This window comes from Cyprinodon tularosa, unplaced genomic scaffold, assembly GCF_016077235.1.
Source record: "Cyprinodon tularosa strain WSP-4 unplaced genomic scaffold, ASM1607723v1 ctg310, whole genome shotgun sequence".
NCBI lineage: Eukaryota > Metazoa > Chordata > Actinopteri > Cyprinodontiformes > Cyprinodontidae > Cyprinodon > Cyprinodon tularosa.
The window spans coordinates 404373-424919 of record NW_024039020.1 but is presented as its reverse complement, the minus strand read 5'-3'; the positions used below and the strand labels follow the sequence as shown (position 1 = coordinate 424919).

Below are 20547 nucleotides of genomic sequence, written 5' to 3'. Positions count from 1 at the left end.
AGTGGGTTGCAGAGTCTGTTGGTTTAGGTAATGATGTATGTGTTTACAAAGTGCATCGGAGCATGGTTAATCTAATCCTCCCTATAAATGACGAGCAAACATGACAGCCTCAAATTCAGGGAATCAGAGGTGTAGAAAACTTCATCTAGCATACTTTCCTATCTAGTTTTCTCACAGATTAGTGGTCTTCAATTAATCCCTCGCTGTCTCTGTCTCCCCCTGCTCTCCTTCTTCTTCTTGTTATGTTTGTGTGTGTGTGTGTGTGTATGTATGTATGTGCGTTGGTGGTAAAGGACAGATCCTCCAGCCCTGGATGCATTCATCATGGATAAAGCCCTGCTTGACTTTGAGGTCTCCATCGATGCGGACTGCAAGCTGCTCACAGTGGGGAAGCCTTTTGCTATAGAAGGTACACACGCTGACAGACCCACACACTTGTTTATATGATGTTTTTAAAGGGATTTTTATTGACTTGCAGTCATGCACCCCTGGAGAGGATTTTTTTTTTATAAGTTTTTTCTGGCTTTGTTTTGGTCTTTTATTTTCCAAATCAGTTATTAGTGGTATGGCTTAAAAAAGCAAACTTCTTGTCTAAACCTTATTTATACTAAATGATTGATCCTAATAAAGGCATTTTTTGATAGCTTGTAATCATTAAATAATTAAACCAGTGGAAACTTTCTTTTTGTACACATGACTTCAGGGTACCCTTATTAAAAAAGGACTGCTTTGACTGCAGCATCTCCTAAGTATGACTAAAACATCTAAACTCTTACATTTAGTTTTCATTGTTCAGTTTTATGTTTTTCCATCTGCTGTGCAAATCATATAACACTTAAAGCAGTTATATTCATATTATAAACGCTCTGAGTTGGTTAATTGTGGTTTTCCAATGTTCTTTTTTAAGGCTTGAAAAAATAAACAGCAACAACTTCACTGATTTTCCAAAATAAGAACAATTTACAAATAAAAATTTATTTTTGTGAGGGTTGGTGGATGTTCTTGTGGACCCAGATGCAGAGTAAACGAGGCAGAGATGATTTCTTGTAGATTTAATGAAAATGTTGATAGAACAAAAGCAAGTAATCCAGAAATAACAGGCGGGGAACAGAGAAATCAAAAACTAGGGGACACTCAGAAAAACTAAAATAAGGAGTAAAGTAATAAAGAGAATCCAGCACTGAGGAACTGCAAAGGAGGTATATATATGGGAGACGGAACAAAGAATGGGCTAATTAGCTGATAGGGAGCAGGTGTGGATAGAAGTAATTAGAAAGGAGCTAGGGGGAAAGGAGACTGGCACAAGGGGGGCAACAGAGAGTAAATTAAAAAAATACAACACTGCTTAAATATAACACAAAATGGAAAAGAAACCAATGACCAAGAAAACAAAGAATGGCAAAAATCAAAGTGAACTGAAAACTTAAAAAGAAACTAAAACAAGAATTCCACAAAGGGGAAAATCATGACAATATTATTTATTCTTAAATCAACCCATGCTGTGATTTATACTTATATGCTTAGATGTATATATAAGTGGGCTTCCATAAAGCGTTTTAGAAAATATCATGAAAACAGGATTGGTCTGGAATATTTTAAGAAGTTTTAAGCATGTCTCCTCCGTAGGGTGGACTATCAGTCATAGGTAAAAAGAAGAAAGAGCTGTGTCAGCTATAGGGGACTGGGAGTAGGGCTTGTCATTAACTGCACGATCCCTACTTTTAGCTCATTTCCACTTGTGCAATCAGAAATTTCTCCAGGTCTCCATTAGATAATATAATAAGGGTACCAAAAAAATCTGTTTCTCTACTTAAATAGTCATCTTAATCATGCTGAATAAAATAATTCTTGCAAAGACCTGCTGGAAAAATAGATGTGTTTACATTATTTCTGTTGTATCATGGGACATGCTCAAAAATATGATATCACTGTTTTTATCTGTTTTGTATTTTTGTTGTTCTTTAGATAATGTGCTATATACTACACAGGTTCAATTAATATAAAGGAATAAAAATTATTGCAATTATTTACAAATCCAAAGGCAAATTATTTGCACCTAAACTAGGGATTACATACCCAAGACACATCCTGACAAATATACTGTATGACTAAAAGGATGTAAATGCATTTATTCTTTTAGCAAAGGTGTTAATAGTCTTTTACACAATGCAGTTTCATACCATTTTAAAATAAGTGATAGAAATATCTAGAAATATAAATATGGAATAAAAATATAAATATAGAAACAAGTAGTTATGCTTGTGCAAATGAGCTCATGGTATGGATCATGCTACAGTACAAGTACAGAGCAGATAGTGACAGGGCCAACCCCCCTCAACATCAAAAGAAGAATATTGAAGTTCTCGGCCATTTGTCCAGAATGCCTCAAGCTTTTTAGTTTGTCTTGGTATGTCCCTCTGAGAAGAGACTCCAAGGCAAGCCTACATTAAGTTGGAAAGATGTACTATCCTAACGAGCAACATTTTGAACCTCAAATGAAATCAATCTTTGCCCACATGGACAAACTAAATGCCCTCTATTGAACTGCTTCATGACCAGAAAAAAAAAATTGGGTTATTTAGCAACAATTGCAAGACTTTTAAACCAGAGTCAATGTGGCCAAGTGTGCGATAATTATTGTATGATGTATGATCAACAATTCAAAAAAACGTACAATAATTTGACCATTTTGACCAATTTGAATATGTGGTTTAAATCACTGTTCATCAGAATGTCGCAAATTTCTGTAGTAGTTTTTCTGTGAACGCTGAAGGTATCTGTGTCTGGGTATGGAAACAGATGCCAAACAGTTGTCAAATGTAACCGGCAAGTGAAGAGTATGAGTTTGCCTCAGAACACCAGCCATGATTGGCTTAGTAGTCTGCTGCGCTGTCCATTAGTGAGGAAAAGGAAAAAAAAGAGGAAGAAACAGAGCCTGCCACTACCCGATCCATATCAGTAGCATGATCTATACCATCAGCTCATTTGCACATGTACAACCAGATATAGTTCCGGGTTTCCCTCAAATTGCCTTTGAAAAAAACCTAATTATGTTTTTCCTCTTACTAATAATAGTAAGTGTATTAAACTATAATGTGTCAAATGTTAATAATGTATTTACCTAGAAAAAAAATGCATTAAAATCTTTTCTGTTTTATCACTCGTCTGTGCCCAATCTGTGCCAGAAATGCCATCCAGGACCTTCAGGAGTTGGAGGAACTTTTTCTGCTTTGTATTCAAACATAAATCTAGTCTTTTTGAGTTTTTTTTTTTTCCTTTTGTGTTAACATTATAGTATATAGTGCCTAACCTAAATAAAGAAACAACTAAAATATCCCCTAATCTGATGATGACGTCAGAGAGGCTGTTAACCGGACATAATATAAAAAGCATCAACAGAAAAGTAATACATTTTTTTAAAAAGATGTTTTTTGCCATTCTTTTGTGATTTAAGGAAATAAGAACTTTTAGTACCATAATTACATTATGTATGGCGACCTGGATGTATATCTGTGCACAAATGAGCTGATGGTACGGATTGTGCTACCGGTACGGATCGGTTTGTAACAGAACCTATTACAGAGCCAGGCTGGAAAAAGAAATGAAAATAAGTGAATAAACGGAAGGGAAAGACGGAGGAAAGGTTAAGAAGACAGCAGGGCAGAGTCAGAGTATGCAGCAATAACCACTGAGCTATCGGAAAGAGAGGAAAAGTCTAATCGTATGGTTGAGACTTGTTGCTGGTTCGGAGAGCAAAGCTGTCTGCCAGTGCTGCACCACAGATCTTGCAGCCGAAGTAACAATAAAAAAAAAACACAACAAAAACACATCAAATAAAAAAAACACACAGAGAAAGTAAAAAAATGTAAATGTTAACAAAACAAGGAAAACAAAGGACAGACAAAGGAAGGGGAGTCTTTACATAAAAACATTGTTTAAAGGAGATTGTGTTTTTTTTTTATTCAAATCTCCATTTTTGGCTATGAAAGTTTTCATGTTACAAAGATTACTTGTTTATAGATAATTTATTAAGCAAACATTACACATTATGCGCCTATGGGTCTGCTGATGTATCCATTTGTTGCTGACGCCACAAAGCTGTTAGCGCTTGTTAGACGCTATGCAACACCAAAGTGACTGTAGCATATATATAAAATTGCTATTTTGGTTATGACAAGAGTATGATCATTTCCTGATAATTTGATATCTCTAGTATGATAATCCTACATTTGTTATTTGGCACACTCCTAATGCAGTCATGGCATTATTATACTGAGGGTTGTTTTTTGCGACCTTTGATGCGGAGGGCACAAAGTTACACAATAAAGATATAAAAATAATCAATAGCTATTTTTTTGGTTATTACTATTAGGCTTTTGGAAAAGCTCAACATCAGCCAAAGTATAATTTTTGATTAACTCTAGACCGCACAATTATAAACATGTTCTTCTACTTATTTCCATTAAAATCTATTGAAGCTGTTTGCTGTAAGACCTGTCTGCCTCAAAAACAGTTAAAGTTTATTTCAAACCTTATGAAAAACGATTCCGTCGCTGTAAAGATGGCAAATAAGTATCCACATTTTAAAAGATATTTCTATCTCAAAGTAAAATCAGTTATGTGCAGCAAACTCACACAAAGATCAAAATCAAATGCTGTAGTTAGCAACATGACTGACAGGATAACAAGTGCGTGAGCTTATAATGCCCCAGGGCACTCAACCATCTAATATTAATCAGGCAACGTTCGGCAAGAAGACTTTGGACTTAATGATTTCTACTTTGACTAAAGGAAAACTAGCCACGAGGTCCATAAACAAATCCATCGCCAGACAGGAAATGCCTAATGACCCACTCAGGGGTTTAGTGTATGCAACTTCTTCCAGTGGACCACATGCATGTGTGAACGTGTATACGTTAGTCACTTTTGGTGTTACTGTGTGTTCCAGTGCCATTCTAGCTTGACGGAGAGCATTTTCCTTTGAGACTTCAGGGGGGAGGACATTTTTCACAGGCGAGGTCATTGCTTTTGTTCTATTTGACAATCGCAATGTGCTTCCTGGCATGAATATTAAAAAAGACCCTTAAATATAACCCATTTCCTTTCAATAACCATTTTATACAACTGTCTTATGACTATGGCAATAAAAGTACTGCTTTCTCCCTTCTTTTTATGTCCTCCAACTACAAATTTTATAATAACCAACACTGTATTTAAAGTAGGGGGTACTACTGCAGGAACTTTCTCAATGAGACGGGTTCGTTTTCTGGGAGTATATTTAATGATGTGTGGGGGTTTAAGGGCAGGTTCAAAGGTCAAATCAGATTAGCAGGACGGAAAATTAACCTAGAACTCCTGCATGGTAGAAAGGTACAGTGGAAGGTTTGAATCCAGGCTGATCTATTGGGGTTTATTTTTGTTGTGGTAAGTTCTTAAAATGTATTTGATTACTTGAGAAATGAAGTTATATTTTTGTCATCTATCTCTAGAAATGTCTCGGTAGTTTCTAGATCTAATATGATTTGCTTCTTTTACAGTGTTTACATTGTCTAATTTTAAATGCAATGATAAAATCAGCTTAACCTAAAATAAATATAATTTAAAAACAGATCATTTCAGATGGGGGCATGATGTGTTGATTTTTGACATTTTTCAGTCTACAGTACTTCATGCTGTTATACATGAAAGTCCTATTGAAGATCTAAGTCTTGGTTCGACATGTCTGGTAGCAAAAAAACATGATTCCTCCAAATGCATTTAATGAGCTGAGATCCATGTTTTCACACAGGTTCAGATTAATCTGGAACAGTTTCCTCCCCGTTGAATACATAAAATTATAATTTACTCAGTTTTTTGCCCCGTACAGTAAATATATAGGTAGGTAAAAACGTACCAATATTTGAATTTTGAAAGGATTTTTTAGGAATGACACAAAATCCTTCACTGTATAGAATAATCGATCCTTTCCTCAGTCAAGCATTAAAATTAGATTTTTTGCCCAGTTAAAAATATTAAACTCAAAACGGTGAACCTTGTAGTTCTTCCCTTAGTACGGCAATTAAGGATTTGATGTGATTTCAGTTAAGTAAATTGTTTAGTTTTAATATTCTCATCAGCAGAGATATGTACACATGAGTAAATCGCACCACTTTAATAAATAAAAAGCTACAGATGACCTGCCAAATGAGATTATGTCCTCAGCCCAATAAAAGTCAGGCTCTCTCTTTTACTCTACTAAATGAAAAGCTATTATTCAGAGTTTTACATTATTCTAGTCACATTCCATTTGCACTTATACTCCTTGTGAAGGTGACTTCGACCTGAAATTTCAGCTCACAGAACAAGTTTATTAAATATATCAAACCGTTAACTTCTAACCCCTCTCAGCTCAGTCACTTGAAGGTTCCTTCAGGGATGGAGTGAGTGTAGCGCTTATGTGTTTGTGTCAGTCTTCACATCGCTGAGACATGCAGATACTGCTAGTAAGGGTGACACGTGGGAGCAAACACTAACTTTGTTGCTTTTTCTCTGTCAGTCAGAACATAGCCTCAGAAAGACCCTGCTCCCACGTTCCCTCATGGGGTGTATGACTCTTCACTGGAGAATATCTACTCCTTTCTTTGCGCCACATCACAAAGCCTGTTAACGTTGCTTCTATGATGGTTTTGATCTCAGTTGGAAAGCAGGTCTCATTGGTATGTAGAATGGGTCAGTTTTCTGCCTGCTTGATTCATATTCTCTGTGGAAATAGCAGGTGAAAGGAATCTACTGAGGCCATCAACGCTGCTTACCCTTATAGTCTGAGTTAGGACGATGGGAGTGAATACCTCAATAAATCTTAGTGGTTTAAGAAGAATGAGCAGGAAATGATCCAGACAGGAAATGGGAAAACACAAGGAGGAAAAAGCAGAGGGCAGCACATGAGATGGAAGAAGGTGGCAGAAAGAACAACAAAGGTGACAAAAATGTAGAAGTGGGAGTCAGGCATCAGAAGGAGATAGGGGGCTTTCATTTGCCCGCTGCCAGTTTGCGCCTTTCTGCACAGCGAGTGATAAAGGACCCAGCCAACAGAGTCCCCTAATCAAGACAACCTTTACCCCAAGCAGATGGACTAAGGTAGGGAGAAAAGAAGGAAAGGGAGGGAAAAGTAGGAGGAAAAGAAAGAGTAGAAAGTGTTATTCGGTCTATCTGAGGATTTATTAGGTGGTTTGTGGTCAGGAGATACAGAAAAGCAGAAGGATTGGGCTGTGCAATTGCTACAGGCAAGGTGCTTTGCTGAAATCTGTTGGCTGCTTAACTGGAAAGAGATGCTGGAGTGTTGCTGTGTGTCTGATTCACAGAGAGCTGCTGCGAGATGTTTACGACAGCCTAGACACACCCCATTACTAATATTGCCGCTAAATACAGCTGGATGCGTGTGTGTGTGTGGATCGGGTGTTTAGATGCGTTTGTGAATGTGTGCTCTTCTTTTGTACATAAGCGCTCGATTCAGGTTCAGTCAAGCAGGACGGAGTGTCTGAGGATGAAAATGAGGATGGCAGAGGACTTTGTGACTAGGACCAAGGCTGTCATTGGGCGGACAGCTCACGTCTGACGGTGGTGATACACAGACACCTTTGTTCATTTCCGTGTCTGAAATTCCAAAGATCCTGATAAAAAAAAGTGAAAGCTGCACATTTTAAATAAATTTTACAACACACACACACACACAAATGTTCCAAACATCCTGATTACAAATTAAATTCACAATGAGTTTTTCTAAATTTTCTACATCGGAGTCTTTGTTTTTGAGTAGTTCTTGCTTAACTGACATTGATTTAAGATGGATAAGGTTTATATACATTCATACTGGAAGTTATTTAAAATGGGGGCAAACCAATGGATTTTTCAAGTTCAAATTCAATAGAGGTTTTCAGACATAGACCTGAAGAAAGAGGGAGGAACCACACACTTATAATAAACTCAAATGTAATTTCTGCATAAAGATATATTTTTATCAGCGCAATAACTCAATCTAGTTCTATGCAACAAGTATTTTAATTTCATTAAAATGTTCACTTTTAAAGCGAAGCTTTCGATTTACCGGTCGATCTACGTTCCTACCCTCATCTATGGTCATGAACTCTGGGTCATGACCGATAGAACGAGATCGCGGATACAAGCGGCCGAAATGGGTTTCCTCCGTAGGGTGGCTGGGCTCTCCCTTAGAGATAGGGTAAGAAGCTCGGTCATCCGGGAGGGACTCGGAGTAGAGCCGCTGCTCCTCCACGTTGAGAGGAGCCGGTTGAGGTGGCTTGGGCATCTGTTTAGGATGCCTCCTGGACGCCTCCCTGGTGAGGTGTTCCGGGCACGTCCCACTGGGGGGAGGCCCCAGGGAAGACCCAGGACACGCTGGAGAGACTATGTTTCTCGGCTGGCCTGGGAACGCCTTGGGGTTCCTCCTGAAGAGCTGGAAGAAGTGGCTGGGGAGAGGGAAGTCTGGGCCTCCCTTTCTGAGCTGCTGCCCCCGCGACCCGACCCCGGATAAGTGGAGGAAGATGGATGGATGGTTCACTTTTATTTCACCTCAAATCCCTGTTGATTTTTTAAGTCTGTAATGGCTGAAACATTTTTCATTCTTTTATTTTGGGCATTGCTATAAATTAGGAAAGTTAATCCATTGACAAATCCATTAAAAATAAAATATTGCATCTAAGTGAATTCAGTAACCAAAGGAAATCAGAGAAGACAATCAGAGTGGCAGTTTAGTCATAAACATCTTGCAAGAGTGAGAACAGACAACCTACTTCCTTCCCTGTTCTAAACTAACAGGCAAATTAAGTTTGTATATGTCTCTCAAAGCAGAAGATGTGATAAAGGAAAAGCATACAAAGTAGACAGTGTGAGATCCTCGTCCTTGGAACAGATACCTAGAGGTGGTCAGCTTGCTGTTGGCATTGAGAGAAAGCAAAACAAACTCATCTTAAAGTAGTCGCTGATAAGAAGCAAATCTTTCAGAGAGACAGTGTGTTCTGGCACAAACGGTACAAATACTTCACAAGGGACATTTTGATGGACAATAACCTGATTTAGCACTCTAAAAAAGTGTGTTATAGCCCAAGGTCTGAAATTCTTTTAAGGTGTTGACCTAAATCTTGATGATGTTACAACAGGTTATCCAATTGGAATGCAAACTAGGGAACAGTGTAGCAAATCTAAAATTTCAGCTACTACAACACCTACCTTATTAACTTGTAATATTTTGACATCTAATTAAACATGCAAAAATACTTTTATTAGATCCTTTAAACCATTTTTGTAATGAGTTCCAGCTGTTTGGATTTTCCAATAACTACCCTCTTCTGTTTTGCATTTACAGTAGTTCTGTTCTTCTCAGTTCAATTTAAATTTGTGTTTTCCATTTTACAAGGTCTGCCTCCTTCAAATTGATTGTTTTGTTGGTCACAAGCAGCAAGATGAATAGTGTAAAATTATCAAGTTGGGTATTACTGTGTGTTACAACTGATTTAGTAGTAAGCCAACATCATACAATGTGCACAAGTTAACTTATTGTGATATTTAACAAAATATATATGCAATCCACACCACATTTTTTGTCATTGAATAGTCTTATAAGAATAATACATTTCACAGTGTGAGAAGGTCATAACAGGAACCTAAATCTAAGTCTAAAATTGGAGTCATCATCACCGATGTCCCTTATAATGTGCACCCATTTTATGTAATGCAAAGCAAATACATTATGATGACTGGTATAAAATGTATAAGCATCGATTTCATAGGGATAGAGTAATTAATTTCTACCATGAAATGAACATCTTGTCTAGTCTTTTTTTTTGTCCCTATTTAACCAACACATTTCACAGTTCAGCGTTTCTTAGACAGTCCATGCGAGCTCTCTATGGGTTAAAAATGAGTTATCACATTAACTACCTTTCTCTGAGACACTTTCAGCATTTAGCATGTTGAGGTGAGCTAATCTTGTTTCAGTGCAAACAAAGGATCTGGACAATTAGTTTAATTTAGTTTATTTTCATATGAGAGCAAACACACAATATCAAAGTTTATTTTTACATGGTACTAAAATGAGAAGGAAGGTTACCAAAAGTCTTCGAGGGGCTTAAAAAGTGGTAACTACCATATAAATGTGCAAATCTTTAACTGTCAATATAACATGAGAATAGATGAAGGGTAACATTTTACAATAACCATCATAACATTACTTTTGAATGCTAAAGAGACCATTTATTAATGATGAACAGATAGTTCATTAATGCTTGATAATCAATTATAAACTGGATCTAAACCATTTATTTAAGTTGAATAGATCATATTGTCCTGTCATGTTAGTTTAGCCTTTTGTAGCATTGGCACCTAAATGTGACACATTTCATCTTTATGTTGCAGATCTTTCAGACATACCAGAAACATTTGTGTGGTATTTTTCCATCTTAGAGTGTACCATGACGTGCAGGAAGTTGATGCTGGAGCATTAATTACCTTGTGTATTTCTACACCATTTGAACATAACAGTTTAGCAGTATATTTTTGTTGTGTAAGTTTATGTCAATATCTATCAACTCAATGATTTTTAAGTGTTTTCTGTGTTTATTTGGATAAAGTGCTTGGATTAGTGAAAATGGAGCAACATGTTTACTCCGCACTAGTTTACCTTTTCTGTATTATGTACTCAATGGGTAAATGTATATCTAGTATTTAAGAAATAATAAAGATAAAAAATAATTAATTTAAAATAAAAATACCTCAACAAAATTTACTTTGGAAAAAAAAGGAAAGACGCTGATAATAAAGGCACTTAAGAACAAGTTCGAAAATTATTTACAATGATTGGGAAAGTAAAAGTAGGAAGGATATTTCTACATGATAGGAAGCAAGCCAGATTGTCTGTGATTTGTTGTGTAATTTGTCAAAAACCTGCTTTAGCCCAAGGAAACATGGTATTCACACAGTATGGTGCATAAGAATTCAGAATAACACCAAACCCATCATGTAGTTACATTTATTTACACCCATGCTTTCTCCTTGGAAAAACTGAAAGTGTCTTCTGTGAGAACACAATGAAATGTGTCCGCTCTGTTTTAGAGAGAGAGGGAAAAAAAATCTAAAGTGCATTGTGTCAAAAAAACCTTTCAAGCAGAACAAAATTTACCTGCACTTTACTACTGATAATGTAGAATGCTTTAGCGGTAAACTGGATTTATCAGCTTTAGGGACAATATTTAGAAAGAAATGTAGCAATAAAAGTAATTTCCTCACCTCTCTTAAAATATATAATAAATAAAATGTATGTTTTGAAAGAGGAATACTAAAAAAAAACTTGACAAACAACAATATGGTACATTATCGACACGTACTAGTAAGGATTGTAGAACCACGACAGACAGGCCGCAGTTCTTCTTATCGTGTTCACACGTCAGTTCTACATAAACATTCTGTAATGATAAACTCTGGTCATATTTTGATTTGTAAAAATGCCTCAGATTTTAAAATAAAAACGTAAAATAAAAAACTGCAAAATATATTTGTTGCCTCTATTGAAGGCAACGGAAATAAAAAAAGTCACAATATTACTCAACAGAGTGCTGAGGTCTGTACTACTGTACACTACTACTGTACAGACCTCTGTCAATGCGCTTTAATGAATAGTTATAGCATAGTTATAAAATTCTTCAAAAGGTCTGCATGAATACAGGTAAAAAGACCCCGTATATAAATTCATCTAAAATCTTATGTATTCCCAGATTTTTACCCAGTTTCATATAAAAAAATTTATTTACAGGATAATTATTTTAGATACATTTCATTTGTATTTTCAAAAATTTTTTTTGCATTCCCTTGCTTTATGTTTCTAGTTTGAAGATCATGGATGAATAAAGATCACCCACATGAAGGTCACTCTCAATACACTGCAGTCAGCCAGAGTATTAAAAATGACAGATAAAGTGAATTACATCTATTATTTTGTAATAATGGCCTCTATCAAGGATTGGAAAGATTTGAGGCATCAGTCGAACGGTGGGTTCTTTAGTAATAACTTGGGGGGTAGGGATCTAAAACATAATGATCTGAGCATTTGGAAAAACTAAACCTAAAAATGTTTATCAATTAAGTCAAGGTATTTAAAATAGAGACTCTTAAGAAAGTTGGATCTAGATTAATTTCTTTTGCATTGAATTTATTTTTCAATTTTACATTTTAGACAGTCCATATTGATGAATTCCTAACCTTTGCTATATTCTGTTGCTACATGACTATTTGGGTTTTTGCCAAATTAATTATTTTCTCTGAGCTCATTATTGCATGAGAGGTGTTTTTTCCAGTTTAGCTTGTTATTTCGTGTTTAGTGCCGTAATTTGATTTACTGTTATTTGTACATTTATAGTCATTTCCTGTTGTATTTCTGGCTCATACTTCCACTCATGGATTTCTTTGTGCTCCTGCTTAGCTCTGTTCATGTTATATTTTCTTTATTCTTAAGCTGCCCTGCTTTAACTCTGCTTCAGCTATCCCTCGTTTCATTTAATTAGCTTCTCAGGTGTATTGCCATTTTCCACCTCTGCCTCCGTATTTAAACTCACTAGTTGACATTGGTCTCTGCTGAGTTCTTCTATGATGGATTTTGATTTTACTGTGTTGTATGGTGTACATTTTAGTACACCATACAGCATATTAAAACTGTCAGGGCTCAGAAAAACATTATTTCAAAAATAAACCTGTCATTTCTCAGGTCTTAGGAATAAATCAAATCTTAGGTTTTAGAAAACTTAGACTTATAAGTCTAAGTAAAAACGAAAAAGTTAGTTCAACTCAAAATTTCAAGGCAACCGGCTGCACAGAATTTTTGAGTTGAAGGCATCAACTTAATTTTTTAAGTTTTGTAGAACTACACTTATTAAGTTGTGTCAGCTAAGCTTTTCAAGTTCTGCCAACTAAGTTTTTTTAATTCAAGTTACTGGAACTTTCAAGTCTGTAAAAACTTATTATTTTAAGTTCAGATTATCTGTAAAATGTTTTAAATACAGATTACCATCCCCTGTAATAACTTACATTTTTGAGTTCAGTCCCCCCCCCATTAAATCATCCACTGACAGTAAACCATCCATCCATTTTCTTACACGCTTGTCCCAAGTGGGGCAGGGTACACCCTGGACAGGTCACTTTAAAGTCGACATGTCTAGTTTAATCTCGTCATGGCAAAAATATTTTTTCTCTTCATGTGTGGCCCTAATACTCCGTCGTAAAAAGATTACCCAGTTACCTTTGAATAAAGAATAAAAATTGTTTTATTTAAAATTATTGTTTCAGTGAAATCTTGATCAACAAAGCAGATATTTGAGTTTAACAAAGCAATATCCAACATCCCTCCATTTCCCATGAATTGTCACGGATCAAAGCAAATTTGTAAAGGTAGGACTTGATCAAAAATTTATATAAACTTTCTATGACATAAAATAAACTTTAAAGATGTTTATTTTAGGTCATGTCAAACAGGTTAATTTGGCGTCTACATGCAGAGATTTTGTATAAACTGAGCTGCAGTGAGCCATTGAAGCCAACACATTCAACTGGATCTCATTTTGACACACAGAACCACCTACCTCTTCCTGCAGAATTAGCGCACCCAGCTTTACCGCAAAAATGGTCCAAAACTTGCTGTCAACCAGAAGCTACTGTTATCTGCATGTTCATGTTGCTATCATACTGAATTAGAATGTATGAAGAGCAAAACAGACATCATGTAATTAAAATGTATGCTTGATGTCTCAAGCAAGCAGGGTTACATTCATAAGCCAGATAGAGAGAGAGAGAGAGAGAGAGAGAGAGAGAGAGAGAGAGAGAGAGAGAGAGAGAGAGAGAGAGAGAGAGAGAGAGAGAGAGAGAGAGAGAGAGAGAGAGAGAGAGAGAGAGAGAGAGAGAGAGAGAGAGAGAGAGAGAGAGAGAGAGAGAGAGAGAGAGAGAGAGAGAGAGAGAGAGAGAGAGAGAGAGAGAGAGAGAGAGAGAGGCTTTTTTTTGCTGTTTAAATTGTAAATGTGGTGAGAAACAGTTTCATGTAGCTGTTAATTTCATCTGCAGCAACAACTCAAATTTGATGGAAATGGTTGAATTTAGAGCAGTTTGTTGCTGATTCCTGGGGATAATGTTTCATTCAACAGACAAGTACAAACAGTCATAATTATCATGATTATCAGTATGCTGTACAGTCCCATCATTTTGTTCCATATTTATTTATCTCATGCACTAAAATGAGTCTGATTTTAACGAGAGTGGGAGCAGCATCACAGACTTTGTTTACGCCTCTCAAAATAGCAATACATGCAGGTGCTCTGTTTCCATTTCATGTCAAAGACATATTTTAGAGTATCCACCAGTGGCGGCCGGCCCATAGGGGGCGCTGGGGCACCGCCCTCCCTGATAAGAAGAGAGAAACGTAAATATATTTTTAGAAATTAACTCATAAATGTCAGTTTTACTCTCTAGACTGTGTACCTATAAGCAAAACAAATTATATAAACTAAATTTCCCTATCTACTGTCATTAATTTGTGGATTTCCACAGACAGACTCCTACCGTCTCTGTTCTGGGGGCGCTGATCAGACTGACCCACATTTGCAGAGAATCTGTCAATCATGTACTATTGCTAGGTGAATTTAATGGCCAATCAGCGTCTCGGAACTTTATGGTATTGGGGCGCTGAAAATACTGCGCTTTAACAGGCTTCTGAACCCAAGCGCAGGTGCAGACAGTTAGAGGGAAGATGGCGAATGTAACGACCGAGATGCAGCTTCCACCAAATTCGGTGAGATCCTTATTTATCTACCCGTTTGCCAGAAGAATATCCCTGTTGTAGGATATGAACATTTCATGTCATGGTTATTGTGACTGTGACGAATCCACCTCGTCGCTTAAAACAACCTCTCTAACTTTGCGCACCACACACACATTCTTGTTATACTGTGTTTGTGAGGACCAATACACTCGCGCTGAGACCAGTAGCTCCATGAACTTAAAACACACAAGCTGTTCCTGGTTACCTGCTGGCGTATTGAGGGTGCACACTTAATATTTCAGTGGGGTTAGCCGTGTGTGTGTGTGTGTGCGTGTGGGTGTGTGGGGGGTGTGGGTGTGTACGTGTTTATGCTACGGGGACTTGTCATCTTCAGTCTGGCTGCGTCTTTGCTGGGTTCAAACCCAGTTTGGTGTAATTGAATAAGTCAATGAATCTGTGTAAAAGAATTAAGTTGTAAAAATTATTTGTTTTTGTACATCAATTGTTTGTGGAGGTAATATATGGACAAAACTGATTAATGAGAAGAAATCAGAAATAAGAGAGCCTGTAGGGGCTTAAACTATTTAATGAGGGCTGTGGGAAGAAAAGCGGCAATTTTTGTTTTCTGTTTCTTTGTTACATTGCTGGTAACTGGAGGGAGGCTGAGGCCCAGAGTATCTTGTACATGTTTAGTTTCTTTTGCACCCTGTTTTGAGTTTTTGAGCTCAATAAATCACCAACACCGGTAACCCGACTGAGCCTGGATTCTTGGAGGCCAAAGAACCCCGTCACAGTGACCCAAATCATCACTGTTACTGTTATTATATAGTAAATTAAATCATTACTGTTAAATTGTATGTATTGTCCAATTGTTTATTTGAATTCTTATTCCGGATTAGTTGGAGACATACACTAGGCTATATCAGCCCCACCAAAAATATTTTTCACCAGCCGCCACTGGTATCCACTACATAATTATGAACCGTTCCATGTTAGCAGCTTCTGAAATGCATCAGCAGCTGTTTGCTATTATCCCCTTTAGTCAAAGCCCCACTTATCTCTCATATGGAGGGACAGTAAATAAGTAAGAGGGAATTTCAAATTAGGAAGATTTAAATCTCAAAGATCTCAGCATGTTGGAAAATCAAGATATAAAGTAAACCTAATTGACATAAAGAAAGGAATTATTGTGTGATAGCATTCTGATTTCATCGTGCAGTTGGTAGAATAACTTTCTGACTTTTGATTGCTTTGAAAAAATAACTGTTGGTGTGTTTTTACACATGTAATCACAGTAATTATTATAGTTATGGTTTTGAAAATAAAAAATAAAAAAACTGTCCCAACTTTTAACCCAACTTGTGTCAAACACGGTTTTATGATGCTGCATATAGTGTGAAGGTAGAGAGCATGACCCATATACTGGCTCTCGCAGGTTGGAGACCCGATCCTGCCAAAATTTCTCTCCCCTTTCTTGTAATCCACTTTCCTGTATACATACTTTCAAAAATAACAAAATAAAAGCCACTAGAGCCTAAAAAAACCAAAACAAAAAAAATGTGTTTATCCAGGTCTGAGTTTAGTAAACCCAACTTGATTTTGTTATGGGTTAGAAACAGTAGATGGAGTGAGATGTCAACCCAAAAAATTGGTCAATTTGATTGACACATATTGTTAACCCTGTGAAAGGAATAATCTATAACCTGGAAAAATAAAAAATGTAACAATTCAGGGTTCAGAAATAATTATAATAAAACTGATATTTTAAGATAAAATCAATGATCTGCCATCTTGAAAATAACCTTACAAAAATAATTGAACTTGGATAAAGAATTTATTTGAATTACAAAATACTTTATACAACTACAATATTTTAAACCAAAGCTATACTATACTGCCCAACGCTAACCCATCCAAATTCTTGATTTTATAAAGCATTACAGGTGTATAAAATGCCAGGAAATGAGACTGCTGTTACAAACATTTGTGAAAGAATGAGCTCAATGAATTCCTGCGTGGAACTGTGATAGGATGCCACCTGTGCTAAAAATTCAGTCACTTCTAAATATTCCTCAGTCAACTGTCAGGTTTATCATAAGAAAATTAAACTAATTGGGAAAACCTGAAACTCAGCCGCCAAGTGGTAGGCCATAAACAGTCAGTGGATGCTGAAGAACATACTGCGAAGAGATTTCCATCTTTCTGCAGAGTTAATCAGTACATAAGTCCAAACTTCATGTGGCCTTCAGATTAGCTCAAGAATGGTGCATCGAGAGCTTCATGGAATGGGTTACCATGGTTAAGATGCTGCATCCAAGCCCTACATCACCAAGTGCAACGCAACACGTTTGCAAATGCAGTGGAGTAAAGCATGCAACCACTGGACTCCAGGGAAGTGGAGATGAGTTTACACTCTTCATCTGGAAATCTGATCCGTACTTGCTGACTGCACTGTGTCAGTATTGTATTGTAAGTTTGGTGGAGGGCGTTATGGTGTGGGTTTTCTCTGTCAGGAGCTGGGCTTGGCCGATTAGTTCCAGTGAAAGGAACTCTGAATGCTTCAGCATACCAAGACATTTTGCTGCGAACTTTGTAAGACATAACCTAAGTATAATAGAAGGAATAACTAACTAAAACTAGACCAACAATTAAAAAATGATATTGATCTTGACAATACAGAATAACATAAAATAAAGCATAACTTAGAACCCAAAATGAAAATTTACATGGAACCAAAAAGTCCAGAATGGCAGGTCATGACATTAAAGGAATAGTACACCCAAAACATGATTGGCCTTCATTTTCTACTCACCCCCATGCTGAACAACACTCTGGAGTACTTTTTTGATATCTCAAATGCATCTGGAGATCTGGGAGGCTTCTTGCTGTCTGCTGACATTCAAATAATGGAGGTCTACGGTGCCCGAGACAGAAAGGTCCATAAAAGTCCACAAAAACGTGTCAATATTCCTCCATGCTGCTCGTCCAATGTATTCCAAGTGTCCTGAGTGGGTAGCATCCAGAATTTACTCGAAACGAAGTCATTTAGAATGTTTTTAGAGCATAAACAGTAGTGTATAGTATTTCCTGAAAGCGCGCGCCAGCACGTTCAGGACGCTACGGAAGCCGGCAGACCAAACCAGATGAAAGTGCGCATTCAGCGTCTGCTCTGCTGATAATGCAAGCGTAGAAGAAGAAATTTGCTGTTTACCTGTGCAAAGAAAGAAACAACGAAAGAAAAATGTCTGAGGACTTCAGTGTTGAGGAAGAGCAGGAGTTCTTTGCCGAGCTGAATGCGCACTTTCGTCTGGGTTGATCTGCCGCGGTTTCCGTAGACTCGTGAACGCGCTTTTAGGAAATACTATACACTACTGTTTATGCTCTAAAAACATTCTAAATTACTTCGTTTCGAGTAAATTCTGGATGCTACCCACTCAGGACACTTGGAATACATTGGACGAGCAGCATGGAGGAATATTGACACGTTTTTGTGGACTTTTATGGACCTTTCTGTCTCGGGCACCATAGACCTCCATTATTTGAATGTCAGCAGACAGCAAGAAGCCTCCCATATCTCCATATGCATTTGAGATATCAAAAAAGTACTCCAGAGTGTTGTTCAGCATGGGGGTGAGTAGAAAATGAAGGCTAATCATGTTTTGGGTGTACTATTCCTTTAAGCTCATATGTGAGTGAAGGCAGGTATTGGCAATATAATGTACAGCAGCTCAGATAACTAATAACAGTTTTGCTCAAAGTATACATACCCTGGTGGATATTTTTTAGTGCTCCTGTGACATTTCTGTTTACTGGTTAATTGAAATGTATAAAACAATAAAAATAAAAAAAAATTCCAAGGTACAGTGCTTTTACTCTTGACACTTTAACTCTGCTCAGGTTGAAAAAAACAACTACCAGAAAAATTATGAGTGGATACAAAGAAAACGCTACAATAATCTTGGCTATAAAAAAAAAAATAGAGGGCTCTCAGAAAAAAGTATTGTGTTTTTTGTATTTTTGATCCATTATAAGGAGGTACTGAAGAAAAATTGGCTGCAAGGTCAAGTTGCCCAAAGAAAGTCACAACTACATAAATGCCACAAAGTATGCTGCTCATAATACGACAAACAGCACAAAGACAAGCCTTAGCAGTTTCTTAGTAAAGTCCTTAGCAGTGATGAGGCTAAAACTTTTTGACCAAACCATAGATGTTCTACTTGGAGAGGAGCCAACAATGCTACTGTTGAAAAGTATACTGTTCCGACTTTAAAACATGGAGGTACATCATTAATTTTAGGGGGATGTAGGACAACTATCCAAAACACAAAATCATTGGCTACATCAGAACAGAGCAAAGTTCACGAGTAGCCATCTCAGTCCAGACCTGGGTTACTGAGCCACTCTGGAAGGATCTCAGACATGCAGTTCATTTGATAATAAAAAAGGCAAAGAAAAAAATAACTGCCGAATAAATGTTAGATTATGAGATCAACTGTATCTGGGGGGGGGGGAATAAAACTGAAGAGTTTAAAAAAGGATGGTAGTAATAAAAGAAGAAAAGGAAGAGTCATTCAATGATCTCATTTATTCATTTTTGCATAGATCCAGGTTTATTAGATTGATTTTTTTGTAGAGCTGTAAAAAGAAATGATTTGATTTAGATTTTTCAAGATAATCTTTTTACAGCAGGTACAATTTATTTAGCCGCACGTTATAAAATCAAAAGTTGTAAACCTAAAAAAGATCGTCCAAAATTATGGTATGATAAAATGGTACGACATTCTACATTTGTTTTGAAACTGCGTGGAAGCATGGAGTCATTTAAGTTTTTTAATGGTTGGAATAAGAATTACTCCTTTAATTGACTTTATATGAAAGGTCCTGATCCCATATAATTGGATTTTCACTCTCAAATACAGTGGCAGACCACATATTTTTGCACCAAGAAGGCATTCTACATCACCTGTTTTTTACTCAATATTACAATTAAATAGAAACCAGTCCCGCTTTTCTAAAACAAAAAAGAAAAAAAAACATTAGCCAGCTTTAAGATCAGTTCCCTTAATTTACAATATGTACTGTGTATTAACTATGTTGATATTTAAAATTTAGCTGACTTACAATAAAAAATAAAAATAAATAAATAAAAAACGTTTCTATGGAATCAAAACCTGTTTATCCTGCATGCTAGCAGCCTACTAACTGATGTTATAATGTCAAAATAACATTGTTTTCTAGATGGTGCTGAAAACTAGCAAAGCATTAAGTCATCAGATAAGTCAAAGCAATTATCCAGCAGTTTTCTATTTGTGTGTTCCTACAAGGATTTTTATATAATGTTTTGTGAAAGCCTAAGGAATACATAGAGCTTAAGCTGCTCCATTATTTAGTCATGCATGTCAGCATTTTTAAATCTTCATGTCATATGGTTTTAACCAATGGGTGATTTTGTGAAATACCAAGCCCTGTCATGTCTTTGAAGTATTTTGGGGGTTTTTTGTTTTTGTTTTTTTATCTGTGTTCTTGTTTTGAATGATTAATTAATGTATTGTTTCTGTGTTGCTCTTCTCATTTCATCTACTGTAAAGGATGCTGATGCTCATGATTGCCCCCAATGGCTCAGATCAATAAAAGCTGAAAGGAATTGTACAGTTTTGAAAAGCATCAGATTTACCTGAGGTTTAAAGCGTATGTTTTCTTAGCATAGCATAGAGAAAGATTAGGCAATTTGCATTAAATCTAGAGTATGTTATTTTCTG

At 36.6% G+C, this 20547-nt stretch overlaps 1 protein-coding gene across 1 annotated transcript in view; it reads left to right on the top strand.

Annotated features, from left to right (window-relative positions):
- Window positions 1-20547, top strand: part of grin3ba (glutamate receptor, ionotropic, N-methyl-D-aspartate 3Ba) — a 170588-nt gene that overhangs the window by 137689 nt on the left and 12352 nt on the right. The window contains exon 8 of the mRNA XM_038292327.1: window positions 294-409. Within this exon, the coding sequence (XP_038148255.1) occupies window positions 294-409 (116 nt within the window). The remainder of the gene's footprint in view (window positions 1-293; window positions 410-20547) is intronic.